We start from the raw sequence: 16,001 nt of genomic DNA on the forward strand, positions 1-16,001 counted from the left end.
ATTTACTTACTCTATATTTAACTTTGTTTATTTTGTGTTTACTACATTTTTTTTTTAATATTTATTATTTAAATAATAATTATTTTAAAGTTCAATACACACTTACTTCTTCTATAAGGTAAAATGTTGTACCTTGAATCGCTCAGTTTTATTGTTTACTCATAAGCTCTTGTTTTCATGTAGAAAATAAAATATGTTTATATTTTAAATAACATATTACCTACCCTGCTGTTTAACAAGTATTTTGTTATACAATATAACGTGAAATGTTGAGTAGGTAAAGTTTTGAAAGAATTCCGTCATGTATTTTAAATCAACACGACGTCAATGTTTGCAATAGCCAATGTTATAATTATTTTACTATAGTTCAAAATGCCACTTAGCCAGAAAATAACAAATAAGTACTAAAGATCCCTGTTCAATATAATAAAAAGTTTAAGCTTTATTAGCCATGATAACGCTCCGAGAAGAAACTTCCTATAAGAAAAAGAGGGTTTTTTGATTCTTAGAGTGAAATGTAGTTTCTACCGGTAGCTTTTGAATATTTTAATTCTAAAAAAAAATACATAGTGCGTGGAATTGATGCTTTAAGAAGAGACTATTTCTATTGTTATATTTTTTTTAAATGGGTTTAAACAACATGTAAGTGATAATTGAAATTCAAGGTACAAAGCTCTCTCATACAAATGAAAAAATGAACTGTATTATCTATCAGAAAATAAATTAAGTAAGAAAAAATTACTGTAATTTAAATTAGACCATCTGTGATGGATACTTTGACTAATAATAATTTTTTACACAATCATAGTAGTTAAATGTATTAAAGATTTACGTCGCGTCGTCAGTTCTTGATGTAAAAGAAACAGAATCTTTATGGGTCACGGAAAAAAGGATTTTAAAATTCAAATTAGAAGGAACATAGTAAGAAGCGTTGAGTATTTTGATTAATATATGCTTCTAATTAATTCAAGATCTTTACATCCACTAGAAAAAAGCCGAAACATGTATTATTTCTAAAAAAAAAAAATCGATTGAACAATTAAGGACCTATAATGCCATAGAGAGAGATAAGAAAAAACTGACCTGCCATCTTTTTTCCCAGAATTCAAATTACAGTAGAAAGAAAAAGCTTGCTTGTCAATACCTCTGGGTCTATCAATTAGCACAAATTTTGAAGTATAATATTAGCCATTGTGCTATGTTCAAAATTGTTTGAATAAAATCCAACAGCCAAAAGTATTTTGTCAGGTACGTGGTAATATAAATATTTTCGCATTTCTTCGGTATAAGATCAAAATATTTAAGTTTTTTTTAGTATCAAATAGGATCTCCAGAAAATGTGGAAACAAATGATAAATTAATTCATGTTTGTCATTTCATTAAAGCAATTAAAATTGACAATGTAAACCCAGAAAAGATAGATCCTCTTAGCATGTAGCATTTAACTAACTAGTGTGTTTGTACTTATAAAGTCACTAACTGATACAGTTCAATATCTATAATCCGAACGAATACGACTCAATCTTGTTTAGTTCACTTAGTGATGAATATCCGTTTAAAACACGTGCTGCTGCCATATTCAGGGGTTTCAATAGCTGCACAATTTATTATATTATGTGTCTGTAAACATGGGACACCACGTTTTTTTTTTAGAACGATGAATACACTAACTTCGTAAGTGGCTTCCTTTTTACTAATCTACCAAACTTTCTTCTACGTTTTTTTTTCTCAAAAAGATGCGTTTTCAAATGAGCAAAATGACGTCATATTTGAGTTATCGTTTTGAAAAAACGGAACAAGGAATTTGTCGGACACTATGACCACTTGTTTTACTGTTTGAATTAATTGTAATATTAGTTTATAAAAGGCATAGTTTTGATTTAATAGTGAACCCAATATGTGCGTACATTACGTTTGGTTTGATCAGGATATTTATTATGGACAAAACATTAAAATTTCCTTGTACTTACATTAAATTATCTCTGTTATCTTTAACTTCTGATAACTTTTACAACTCAATTTATTTTTTAATGATAAAACATAAAATTTTAACAAAAAATACAAATTAACAAATTATAAAAATATTTTTGCATTTTCCCAAAATTCATGGTAAGCTGGATCAATTAAAAAAGTTTAAGTATCCTAGGTGACCTAGACTTTTTTTTTGTTGCCCTTTTTTTGGTTTTACTTCCCAACCAGCAAACAAATCTGAAAGATAACGTACGATAAGGAACATAGTTCCAAAAATCCAATGTACAACAAAAACTTGAGCAAGCTTTAAGTTACAATGGGTTCGAGTTATATAGACTGTACTCTGCTATCTATATAGATGAAAATAAACTTATTGAAGTAGACAAAGATGGTATATCACAAGAATCCCATGTTTAACCATATACAAGATGTATTAAAAGAAGATACAGACAATATATACAGGTACAGGTTCAATTCACAAAACATCTGACAAGCAAACAACAAATGTACGATAGGTGTACGTACAACACAAGACATAAAGCCGATGATGATTTTTTCTCTCAATGTAGCAAGAGTCAAGCAAGCAATAATGGTACAGCAAGAAGCGTACGTACTGCTTATTTACACATTTAAAAAAATCTTCACGTTGTTCACTTTAATAGGCAAAAACATATGAGCAGAAACGAGGTCAATCATTTAAATACCGCTATTATATTTATATTTTTTGAATTGATTTTATATAGGTACTAGCCGCTACCAGTCTGATTCGTTGGCAATACCAACTTTAAAAATCAATGTCACCACATAATAATATTAACCCTAATTACTCTATCTTAGCCACTTTATACCAGCTTTACCTCCCTTACCCCTCAGATAATAAGGCTGTTTTCGGCTTGATTGTAAAAATTTCTCTATAATCTAAACAGTGATCAAAGTGAAAAGATACTTTCGCTTTCAAAATTATATATCTATCTTGAAAATTACAAGTAAACATTTGTTATACATCATATGTTATACAAAATGCTTTGATAATATTTCCCGACACCTCCACCATAGAAAAGAGGTTTTAGACATATCAGTTTGAAAACTACAAAATATCATTGAAATATCCTATATTGTCTGGCTACCATTCCGTAACGCATTTATAATATATGAAGTAAGAAGAGTTCTTGCAGACGTTCTTACGTACAATACAAAGAAAGAAAACACGTTGAATGAATGAACATACATCATTGTTATCACCAAAAGCAGTGTTCTAACAACTGAACGTATAAAAATGAAGTAACACACATCAAATGGTTTGATTACACGCTTATCAAACACACTACCTACCTGTCTCCCTTTCTTTATTTATACATAAGAACGTCCATAAACACTATTCTTACTTCATATATTATAAATCCTTAAAGATATGATGATAATTACAGATTGGCAACCAAACTGCATGGAATGGACTTTAATCTACTAAAGAAGCCAGAAATGTAAAGAATACTGATTCACTAAAAATTGAAAACCTCATTCACATCTTAAATTTTGTTCATATTTTGTACATGAGAAGTTTTGCACCTATTGAAGCATATATCCTGATAAAATTCATTTAATTTTTGTTTCACCCGATATTCACCACAAAAAAAAATAAAATAAATTATTTAAAATAATCGCATAGATACTCCAAGAGAAGAAAAAGAATATGAAAAATACAATTTTTGTGGAAAAACACTAGCAATTAGAAATATTCATTCGAATAACTGTAAAAACAACCAAGATAAAAGCCATCAAAGATTTGTTTATGTCTCTTTCTATCAAAACTGAATTTAGCATGTGTGCTATCTCTCTGTATAATTATTAGTTTAAAATGCTTATATCATCCGTATTTGTTGGCCAATTTTGATTTATAATTTTTCTTTTTCTCATCTCTTTTACGGTATTTTCATATTTTGTTATGCCTATTCATGAATATTGCCTATTAATAATTAATAACTTGCTTTTTTTGGAAAATCGAATTCAAAAAACCACATTTAAATTAATTTAAAATAAAAAATTTATTAACAAAATATTTAAACCAAACTTTTAAAAGAAAAAAATTTCAAAATATTTTAAAATAAAAGCCTGAAGCTGTAGGTGAATTAAAAAAAAAATTATATATCTCTCGTTGTAATGGTTCTTGTTTTATATTTCTTATACGTGTTTCAAGTAGGCAAATTTTGTGAGTGGGTTAGTAGTGGAATTATTCAAGTGTACAGATACATGTGTCTCTGTTTATTTGTAGTATAAAGAAATACACGAATTTATACAGGACGGACTTATTATTCACTCAATAGGCTAGTCATTTTTATACGGTGTATACAAGTAATATATATTAAGGTCTACGAAGTTTAGTCCCAAGTTTGTAACGATTCAAAATATTGATGCTACGAACAAAATATTGGTAAATGTGTTCATAAAATGACCTAAAGAGTCCATTTCCGGCTATCCGCCTGTGGATAACTCAAATACGAAAAGATATATCAAGGTGAAATTTTTATGGCGTGCTTAGGACATTAAAAGTGCGGTTAACTTTGTAAATGAGCAACACAGGTCCAATGGGTCTGGGCCCGTAGGACCCATTTTGTAAACCGTTAGAGATGGAACAAATATTTAAATATAAAAATATTTCTTATAAAAAATAAACAACTTTTGTTGGAAACATTTTTTCGTTAACGTCACTGTTTAACCGTGAGGGCGCAAATTAGAACCAAAGTTAGGTGCCCATTTTCTCCAAAACTATAAAAGATAGGAATTGGCAGGTAGCTTCAACTAGTGGTTTTGTGAAATATTTTCATTATAGAAAATCTTAATTATCATATGAATTACGAATACCAACAAAAATAAGAATAATTTTTGATGTGCCAGCCTGTATAAGTTGTTGGTCCGAACAAGTAACTATTTAAATAATAAAAGGTTCCAATATTATTTATTTATTGTATAGGTATATTAAACAATTACATATTTTACTTCCACGAGTAGTTACCTATCAAACAACAAAAATGTTGTTTTGTAAGATTATTAACATATTTTCATTTTGGTAAATGCGTTTAAATTTTAAAATAACCTAAAAAAAAATATATTTAATCGCATGTAGAAATTGAATAAAATATAAAAATATATTTTTTATTTATTGATCGGAAATACCTAATATGGCTTATAAATTATCCTAGAATGGCATATATCTGCAGTCACTTTTCGAAATTAAATTCCAAAAGAAATAAGCACAGTATAATTTCATTGTCACTTGTTTATGACCCTCAATTGGGTTTTCACATGAATTAGCATAAATTTTTTGACACATAAACTTCTCCTCTGTTATTGACGACGTCCGCTTAGTGCGACTTTTGCTTCGTAATTATTTTAAGGGAATTTAATCATCGTTTATAAATAGCTTGTCTTTTAAAATACACCTTCTATATATAAGGACTTTAAAAAAATCTTTAAATTTTCCATCATTCAAAGATTCATGAAAAGAATATCAATTTCACGAAATGTTTCATATTCACTGACGAAATACACATAATTTTTCACACTTAAAACACTATAAAACTTAAAACAGCAAAAGTGTTTTTTGGTAGTTTGATGATTATAGAAATCGAATTTTTTGATTTTTTATATTTTCTCGTCAGTAAAATTCAAATTGAAAAAAGATATTAACCTTTTTCAATAAAAGCGTAGATTAGATGCGATTCGAATTAAAAATAAGTCTTAGAAGATCTTTTTTTATTGCAACCAGTTTCATCTACTGTACCGCCTTTATTTTTAGTGTGTGCCACGAATCCCATAGATTTAATAAACTATAAAATTTCCCATTGCAACACTTCATTGATTAATGGAAAGCAGTCAATCCCAACTGATTATCTCTCATATCTTTTGAGAGAGTGGCGAAATCACACAGAATACCAATTCCGATTTCTTAAAATCACAAAAAAGTAATTGGGCTCCATAGTCAAAATGGGAAAGATCAAGCTATCCACTGATGATTTCACGACATTAAACAAGATTGATTGTTATTGATAATAAATTATAGATAAAATTCCAGCTTGTTACAGGTGGAATGCTTTAAAACTGTCATCTTTTATAAACAAAAACAAACAAAAAGTCAATTTCATAGAAAGTTAAAATTTATTCTTTATAATTGATGACAAATGTATAGGGTAAGATGTAGTGCCAAGAGTAGAATATATACTTTTGTACATTCTCTAATTTTTCGCAGATATTATTACTTTCTATGAGATAACAATTATTTGAAGACAAGGTTTAGTTGCTAAAAGGCAAGCAACGAAAAGAATGATCATTTTTCTATATGTATTTTCTACATGTGCTCACGTGTTCTTTCCCAACATGGTCATGTGTTTTAAAGTAAAGTTGAAATACAATTTTCTTGTGTTTCAAATTAAAAAATTTTGATTTACTTACAATGGTTTTGTAATCTACACCACATCCTACCTAAATCATAATAATAGATACAAATTCCACTAATTTTTAAAAATGGCTTGAAAAAACACATTCAAGGTACTATAACTTCCCTTGCATATAACTTTTTTTTAATGTTTTGTTGTCTTATTAATTTCAAATTAATTTTTTCAGATCCAAAACAAAAATACTTGTATAGACAGACACATCATTTGTCCACATATCTGTAAGTGTATAGTGAAAGTTTTAAAGATTATTATTATTTTTATTTTATTATTGATATTAATTATATTTTAAAATTTTATTTTCTCAATCGGTCAAATTCCATTAAAGGAAAAACTCAATTATATATACATATTTACATGGTGAATTTTTTCTACAAATATCTACCATAAATACCCAAAAGTTTTAATTTTATCCATTTTAATTTAAAACTCCATATTTTTTTTTAATTTAAAGTAATTTTGATAAGTCATGTGACTGACTTTAGCATTCGTGATTACTTGAATTAATCTCAATAGAAAATAATCCATGAAATACACAAATTCAAAATCTCTTCTCAGTGCCTTCAAATTTTTATTACTCATTTCGGCTAATAGAGCTAAAAATCCACCTAAATAAAATAGCCTTTGAATAGAGAAAACTACATCCCAATCGATGCATAAACTAAGAAGCTCCGATGATCTTTCGCAAATGTACACAGAGCTTTGAAATATTTTTTTTTTACCATTTTCAGCAAGTTTTCTGAGGAACTTTGTTTAAAGGTTGTTTTAAATGTAAATAAAACATATAATTTTCTAAGTGACTCGCTTTTTTATGATGACTAGTGTAGATTTTTCTTTGGTTTTATATTTAAACAGAGTTTAGAAACTATAAATTCGAATTGATTTAGATTTTTTTATTATTAACTTTAACATTTAAAATTAACTTTCAAATAATCGTCTGCTATATATTTCCATTTAGCCATTTACCCACCTTAAATTAACAAGCATGCAAAAAATTGGGACGCACAAATACTCCTTCAATAAAAATAATAATCAATTTTCCATTTTAAAAAAAATGCAGAAACAATAGATAATTTTTTATAGTAAATACAAATCTCATATTTATTTTAAATTATATCCATAGCAGATGGTTTCTTTTTCTATTATTTCTTTAACACGAATTCAATTTAGCCAAAAGGCAAATTAAGGTGTAGCCTAATATAATATACACACACAATTTAAATAATTTTATAGAAAACATGTCTTACTTCTTCTATATAGCAGCAGTAGCTTTTTAAATGATAAAATAATATAAAAAAAAACTTTCAAATTTCTTTAAGTTTTCAAGTATAGAAAAATTTCTTCTATTAGGGAGATTAAATATTGATTTACTTTCATTTTAATTTAATATATTTTTTATTTACTTTTAATTTTAAAATATCCTTATTCTTCTTAATATTTAAAGTGAAACTTTTGTATTAGTGCCACACATAACATTCCAAAAATTCTCTTTCAAACCTAAACGAAAGTATTTTCCACGCACAGTTTACTCTCAAAAGTTTATGAGCCTAGTACGAAAAAGCGAGAATTTCTAGAAGCTAATTTATCAAAAAATTTAACTCTCAGAATAGATAAGTAATACGTTTTACGACTGTTAAAACTTGGTAACTTTTTCCAAACATTATCTGAAGATGAAAAAATCGATCTCTGATCTCCTTTGACTTTCACGTTGTTAAAATTCCTATTAAAATATTATCCTTAAAATATCCACCTAATTACTTAGGATTGCTTTTAACAAATTTAAAATTTCACGTTTTCTGCTTGTTGGTAAACCAAGAAAGACGAAAAGATTGATCCCAGTGATTCGAGTTAAAACTAAAAATATGTGATACAAGAATTTCCCATGGATAGGAATACTTTAGATATAAAGTATTAACTAGCATTAAATTATTATTATTTTTGAATAATTTTGTTCATTTAACTGAAATTAATTGAAAGTGATTTACAACAATATATTACTGTATTGAAAAAAATTTCAATGTCAATTATTAAAGACATATTTAAATAAACTCATAATTTATTCAATTTTTTCATAATAAGAAAAAAAGTGAACGATCTTTTCACCTTCAAGAACCTGCATTATCTAATTACCAAACACTTTTAAGAAAATATAAAAAGTTTTATTGATAACTCCAATAATAGTTTTCTGTTGAAAAGAGATTATAAAAAATAATATTTCAAAAAGTAGTCCGAGATTTCACTTACGAAGACTTCGATTCGAGCATATATTAAATATATTAATCAGTTCAAAATTTTAGTATAAATGGTTCAGGAATAATAGTTTATAGTTTTATCGATATATTTACATAGAAGGCAAACTGTTTTCTAGAATGATTTTCTATAGTAGTATAAGAAAAAAAAAGGATAATAAAAATAAAATGAGGCTTTTTGTATTTATGGGGCCCTGGGCTGCAGCTCAAAAAGCTCTTAAGTAGATACACCTCTAAACCAGACACCTAAAGACATGTTATTTGTAGATACCGAGAGACATGTTATCTATATACAACAGCAGCCGTTAAACTTCACTCTTAAAAATGTCAACTTCAAAAAACAAATTGAAGATTCCGAACCGAAATTTAAAGGTTCCAGAAGATTGAGACTTTTTTCACTTTTTTTTTTAAATAATTTGAACCTTCCTTAAAATGTAGAACTTAAGTTATTTCAAAAGGAATCGTTAAAGTATTTTCATCGGAAGTGGTCTTTTTCAGGACTTAGGTCATTTTCAAAAACTTGCAGATCTTGACTTTAAAACATGATAAACACTGTGGCGCGTGGGTTTAAAAGAAGTTATTGATGCATCTCAGACCAGTTTACCAGGATTGAGTCTTGGCCCATATAGTGAAAATAATTATAAAATTAAGGTATTTGCCCCTTTTTTTTGCATACTACACTCGAACAAATCATTTAAAAAATGTATTAAAGGTATTCTTGGACTAAAAATAATGTACTTTTTCAAATGACTAAACATTAAATATGATAAATTTAAATATATTTAAATAATGTATTATTTTGACTTAAACCAAATAATAATTACATTACTTAAGTCGATATTTAATTCAATAAATAATTAGTCATATTATATTTTTTGAAATAGTGAAAGTTCAAATCAAGGTAGGTTAATAATTTTAAATATAATATTTTAAATAATATTCATTACAAAGGATTTATGTATTCATAATTATTATTTTTAAAAACCGAAATATTGTACAAGTATTAATTTAAAATTTTAAACTGTCTTAAATATTTGAAATATTTGAAAATATAGGATAGTATATTAAATTCAGTCATTTTATTTGAAACTTTCAAGTGTAAAAAATCCTTTCAAGGTCAGTCTGGGTTCTTATGTCGCATAAAGAGAGCATATGGTATTACGTAATAAACAATCATACAACTATCACAAGTACCTGTATTTGAACTGAAACTGTTTAATAACTGTATACAGTAACATATAAATATAATATTATGGCTCTAACTATAGAAATAAAAAGAAATGTTTGTATGTTTGTGTTCTAAGCGTTCCTAAACCGCTGATCAGATTGTGATGAAACTTTAGAAGAGACGAAAATATGTATATATATATATATATAAGACGAAAAGTAAGAATGAAATTTTTCGATATCTGGAATAATTTTCAAAATATTGAAAATTTTGTTTAATTATTTAGCTTTCGATATTTCATACAGTCATGAAGCTGTAACAAATTTCATTATCAAAGTTGAAAATAAGGTACAAATAATTTCAACCTAAAATTTCGAAAATTTATTGTTAAAATTGCTGTAAAATTCTCGCCTCTTTTCAACCACAAGTCTGTCTACAATTATTAAATATACTATCACTCTGAATATTTCTCGACCAAAACATGGAGAAGTAAAATCTTCGGCAGATTCATCTGCCATGGATTGAGTCCTTTTCAAATTCTTTGAATATTGCGAGTTTCAAGACTTGCTGTTAATTATACCATGTATATATGAAATATACATATTATATTAAGTTTAATCCCAAGTTTGTAACGCTTAAAAATAATGATGCTCGGAAAAAAATTTTATCATAGGTGTTCATAAAATCACCTTATTAGTCCATTTCTGGTTGTCCGTCCGTCCGTCCTTCCGTCTGTGGAAACGATAACTCAAAAACGAAAAAAGATATCGAGCTGAAATTTTTACAGCGTACTCAGGACGTAAAAAGGGAGGTCAAGTTCGTAAATGAGCATCATAGGTCAATTGGGTCTTGGATCCGTAGGATCCTTCTTGTAAACCGTTAGAGATAGAGCAAAAATTCAAATGTAAAAAATAATCCTTATCAAAAATTAAACAACTTTTGTTTGAAACATTTTTTCGTAAACATCACTGTTTACCCGTGAGGGCGCCAATTAGGCGGAAATTTTATAATATGTACTATACTTGATTATCAGTTATGTATGTGTCACATGTTTGTATGTGTAATGTGATAAAGAAATCAACTGACTATGCATGGTATTTCAACAATTAACTCAGTCAATTGTTTGTTTTCACTTGTTTTTATTAAAATTTTCCCTCTCTACAAAAATTATATGGATAAGACTGTCATGCAATTGGACAACTCTAGAAATTGCCAATATCAACGGATTGTAATTTTTTGCATAAGTAAATATACAATTTATTCTATAGTTGTGTAAAATCCTCCACGTGTGCGCCCCTTTGTAACCTAGCCTTGTATCTGCCTCTGATGTGGAGAAATTGCATTTATCAATATTATTTGCTAATCGAAACATTTGAATGCTAAGCATCGGATATAAAATCAAAGCGAACATTTATAGCTGCTTTTAAATCAAATAAAAACCTTGAAATGTTTTAGAATCATTTGATATTAATAGATATAGCATTTGATAGCTACATCAGAAAGTCTTGAATGACAGACTGTTTTCAAGGTCGTGTCTATTAGCTGTTTCCTTTACGGAAATTTTTATTACTGGAGACTTCTGTTTCAGTGAACATACAAAATTTTTAATTGCGCAATAAGCTTAAAATTGATGAATATTCAAATAAGAAGTTGCGGATGTTCAAATAAGAAAATAATTGAGAAAGAAATGCAAAAGTCATTTTGTTCGACACTAAGCAAGGATGTTTGTCAGGTAGCACTTTAAAATTTCGAATTTTTTGTATTTTTATCCAATTATCTTCTTATTGAATATCGTTCTCAATAAGTGTTCATCAATTTTATACAGAAATGTGTTAAATATGTGACTTATTGAGGCTACCCAGTCTTTATTTAAGATAATAAGATAATAATTATAACTGGTGGTTTATTAAAATTTTAATTAAATGAACGATTTAAGTATTTTTAATGGTGAGCACGAATTTTTAAAACATAAAAACGAATATCAATTTAAATGAAAGTTTGACCTTCAAAAACAAGCATATAAATAATTAAAAAATTTCGCTTTAATAAAATCAACCATTTTTAGTACCTCTATACAGAGAATCAATCAAACAAATGTAACTGGTTAAAAAATGATCTGTACTAATGATAAAATCTAACCAAACTGTTTCCTATAAACCTTTCATAATAAATTTGTCATATGTGGTAGTCATATATTATTTCTTTAGCCTGTTTTCTGTCAGTTAGCCCTCATTTCAAAGCTTATCGTGTCAGCTAATGACGAAAAACAGACCCACAATCTCAAAATGTTCCGCTGTTACAACTAGTTAATCATATTATATTAGTTAGTTTCTAGAGCACATGCTCAAAGACACAAAGATCCCAGCTTCCGACTTTACAAATTTTATCAAGGAATCATCACAGGTGCACCGTAATTTCAGCAGAAACATAAACTTGTATATATAAGATGTTTGAACAATTGATTAAATCAGTCATTTCAATCCCTCATTGTTTCACATGAGTTATTTTGTACAAAAAAACCGAATACGAGAAAAATGATTTCATAACTGAAAAATGCAATGCAATGTCGTATTTTACCAAAAAATTTGATGATAATTGGATATAAATTACCAATAGTTCTATAAAAGTATCATACTAAACGATATTAAAAAAATTAAAACATACAATTCAGTATGTGAGTGGAGATATACAATTAACATGGAGATACCAATGCATGTACATGATACAAACCCTATCACTCAATAACAGACAAAAAAAAACGTATAAATTAATCACTTAAATTTGACATAAATACTTAAAATTAAACACGTAATATTCTCATTAAAGAATCTTTAAAAATTTCTAGCTTTGTTATTAGAAAGTTATATGATTATTGAATTATTATACTTATTAAGATGAAAAAAACAGTCCCTATTTTTTTTTGTTAATAAATAATATTTTTGTTTCATAGACATAATATAAGTTAAATGAAAGTGTTATCTCTTACAGTACACCGTTTAAAAAAAAAGTTCGTACACTCAGACAGGTGTAGTATAATGTTTTCACATATTTCTTTGGAGGAGGTTCATTTACAAAGTTATAGGAAGTAAAACTCAATCCATGCAAGCGACAACATTATTTCAGTACATAATATAAGAAGTATTATATACATTCATACATCAAAGTAATTGTATATAATTTAAAAACAATTCAAGTCATATCTTATATAAATTGTAAAGAATGTTCGAGCAGACAATTTATTTCAAAAACATAGTTTGAAATTTATTGTTGGCTTAAAACGAAAAGTATAGTATTTGAATTCGAACGACAACTGGTCAATTTATTGAGGCACTTAATTGAATAAATTTGTATGATAAATCATTTTTCTCTAATAGTTAATAGTAGTTCCTAAACGAATGAACCGATATTGATTCTTTGTTTATTTGAAAGGTCTTTTAATCGAGAGTGGTCTTATAGCTATGTTTCAAGAATGTCATTAACTCTTTTCTATTTATTATCCGGTATGGAGCCCTAAACTATAAACATAGCTAAGAACACTCTCGATCAAACTACCTTTCATACAAAATTAAAAAAGTCGAGGGTAAAAATGAATTAAATCTCTGATAATCCCTTCATATCAATTGTTCAAATTTTAACTTTCTCTGATTATTTTCTTTTACGATTATTTTTATTCGAGAATTAGACCAGATTGCCATTTATATCAACGAATAGAATACAAAATTAGCTAAAATTTAAAAATGGCATACATGGTTGTATATATTTTAAAATGAGACTAACAAAATTCTTGATCAGATATCCAACCATTTTTAAAAATAGTTTTAAATTCAAAGCAATGTACGAATAAAGTCCTGAATGGAAATTGCCAGAAGAGCATTAAATTATTAGTTAACAATAATCTCAAAAATTGATTTTTGAGTGGCGTCCAATACACTTAAAAAATAATAATATGAGTGGTTTGTGGATTTTTTTTTCGACAAATAAAATTTCCCAAACATTTATCATATTTTTAAAAAATAATTTACTTAAACATACTAATTCAAGGTTAGCTCCTTTTGGGAAACAAGATTTTAAAAGAGAAGAAAAAAATAGTTTATGCAAGAGAATAAAAAACATGATATTGTACAAAATCGTAGTTAAAATATCGAATACTTTATCAAATAATTTCTATTTTTCAAAACTTGGAAAAATATATTGGCCATTCATTTATTACTTATACAGTATAATCATTTTATCAGAGCTAGTGAATAATCTAAACTATAACTTATCCAGAATTTGGCTTTTTTTGGCGGCTGATTATATACTCCCGAATTTTAAAATTATACAGTCGATTTTTCTTAGAAGACAATTCGAGAAAAATGAAAGAAATGTACATATGACTATACTGTACAATATTTCACTATCGAGATAATAAGATCGATAATAAGTATTTTCTAGATTAAAGCTTTAGAATTTCTTTAAAACTGTTCGTCAGAATATATTGTTTTTCTATAATCTACAACAGTTGATAAAAATATTTTGTCTAAAGCGTATTGTGTGTGAGAAATGTGCATTTCGTAAGAAATTTTCTATTAAATTCATGGTAATTTTCAACTATTAAAGAACTAAATTTTCAAATACTTTTTCTGCAGTTTTGAAAGCTATCTTCACATTTTTTGCTACTTACTTTGGCAAAAGTTAGAAAAAAACACGGCCTAGTAAAAAGGAAAACTAAATATTAAAATTAAAATTTTTCAACAAGTTACTTGAACATGTCTATTATTTCACACACTTTTATATGAAATTAGTCGCATTACACATATTTTTTTGTTTGTTATTAGAATCATATAATATAGGTTAGTAATATTCCCATAATAACGGTTTATTGGGCCGGTTTTAAAAAAAAAACAGACAGTAATGAACATTACCAGATCATTAAAATCAAATATTGTAAATTATTTAAATTATATAAAAATAAAATCCAAAATCATTCTTGCTTACCTTTTAAAGAATTTACTGTACAAATATTACAACTAATAAATGCAATCAATAAAATTGCCGTAGCATACGTTGCAGTGTTATCCATTCTTCTTCGAGGTTGTAACATATTTTTTTTAAATCTAAAAATATTTACAAAGGTACAAAATAAAAGTGAAAAATCCAAAATCAAAACGGCCTCCAGAAAAATTTGCACAATATAAAAAAAAAATATTTCAAATTTTCACTAAATCACACTAATATCACCGTACCACATGTCACACAAATCCAAAATGTGTAAAAAGTTCCTTAAAAATAACACCAAAATATTTTAAGTATTGAAAAACTGCATTATGTTCCAAATACAAAAAAATTTTCCCGGAACTATACTACGATGATGGTCTTGTTGTCACTTATTAAACTCACCGCCAATAATGTATATATCGCAGTTCGAACTTATGTTCTGCAGTACACACAGACTTTAACGGATCAAATACACTGCATGCAGTCACCACTGTAAGACCTCTTTGATAGAATTGTTGTGGAAGAAGTAAAAAAAAAAACCATTCTTCAGGTGTAACACAAATAATTTAAATTAATAAACAACAGTTAGAAAAAGATAATCATATTTATTTCAATAAGTACATCTTTCTTTATTAAAATTTTATAATTTTTATAGTAAGACTTTCACATTAGATACTGTTAACCGGTTAACAAAGATCAATGTATGTTTATGTATAAGTTGATCTTTATTTAATTCAACTTCTATATTCTGATAACGTTCCCGATGTAAAAACAGTTAATTTTATTTGTTAATGAAAATAAAAGATAGCAATATATATTTCTTCTATCTATTTCAAGTGGGAGAGAAATGTAGATCTTGTATACAGAATGGTTAATGAAAAGCGTTATGAATTCTAATTAGATCGGACTAGGAATAATAATCGTAGAAAAACTGTTTTTATAAAAAAAGTTTAACAATTTTTAACCTGGTTTCCCCCAGTTCTGCGAGAAAGCTTGTGTTTGATGCCCCGTATCGGAACAAAATATACAAGGGCTTGTCTAACCAAGTAAGGTCGTATGATGAAAAATTATTCACCAAAGAACAAAGGACAAAGGGAACAACCAAAGTTTTGTTCACAATCTGGTAGTTGGCGACACCAAAGTTATATTCCGTTGAGACGTAACTTTCATACCTGAACCGATTTTGAG

General features: G+C 27.3%; 1 protein-coding gene across 1 annotated transcript in view; it reads right to left on the reverse strand.

Moving 5' to 3' along the window:
- LOC123298838 overlaps positions 1 to 14,918 on the reverse strand; it is a 160,664-nt gene extending 145,746 nt beyond the window's left edge. The window contains exon 1 of the mRNA XM_044880933.1: positions 14,814 to 14,918. Coding sequence (XP_044736868.1) covers positions 14,814 to 14,898 — 85 coding nt within the window. The 5' untranslated portion in view covers positions 14,899 to 14,918. The remainder of the gene's footprint in view (positions 1 to 14,813) is intronic.
- Between the last annotated feature and the right edge of the window lie 1,083 nt (positions 14,919 to 16,001).

Source organism: Chrysoperla carnea, chromosome 4 (genome assembly GCF_905475395.1).
Source record: "Chrysoperla carnea chromosome 4, inChrCarn1.1, whole genome shotgun sequence".
In the NCBI taxonomy this organism is placed as follows: Eukaryota; Metazoa; Arthropoda; class Insecta; order Neuroptera; family Chrysopidae; genus Chrysoperla; species Chrysoperla carnea.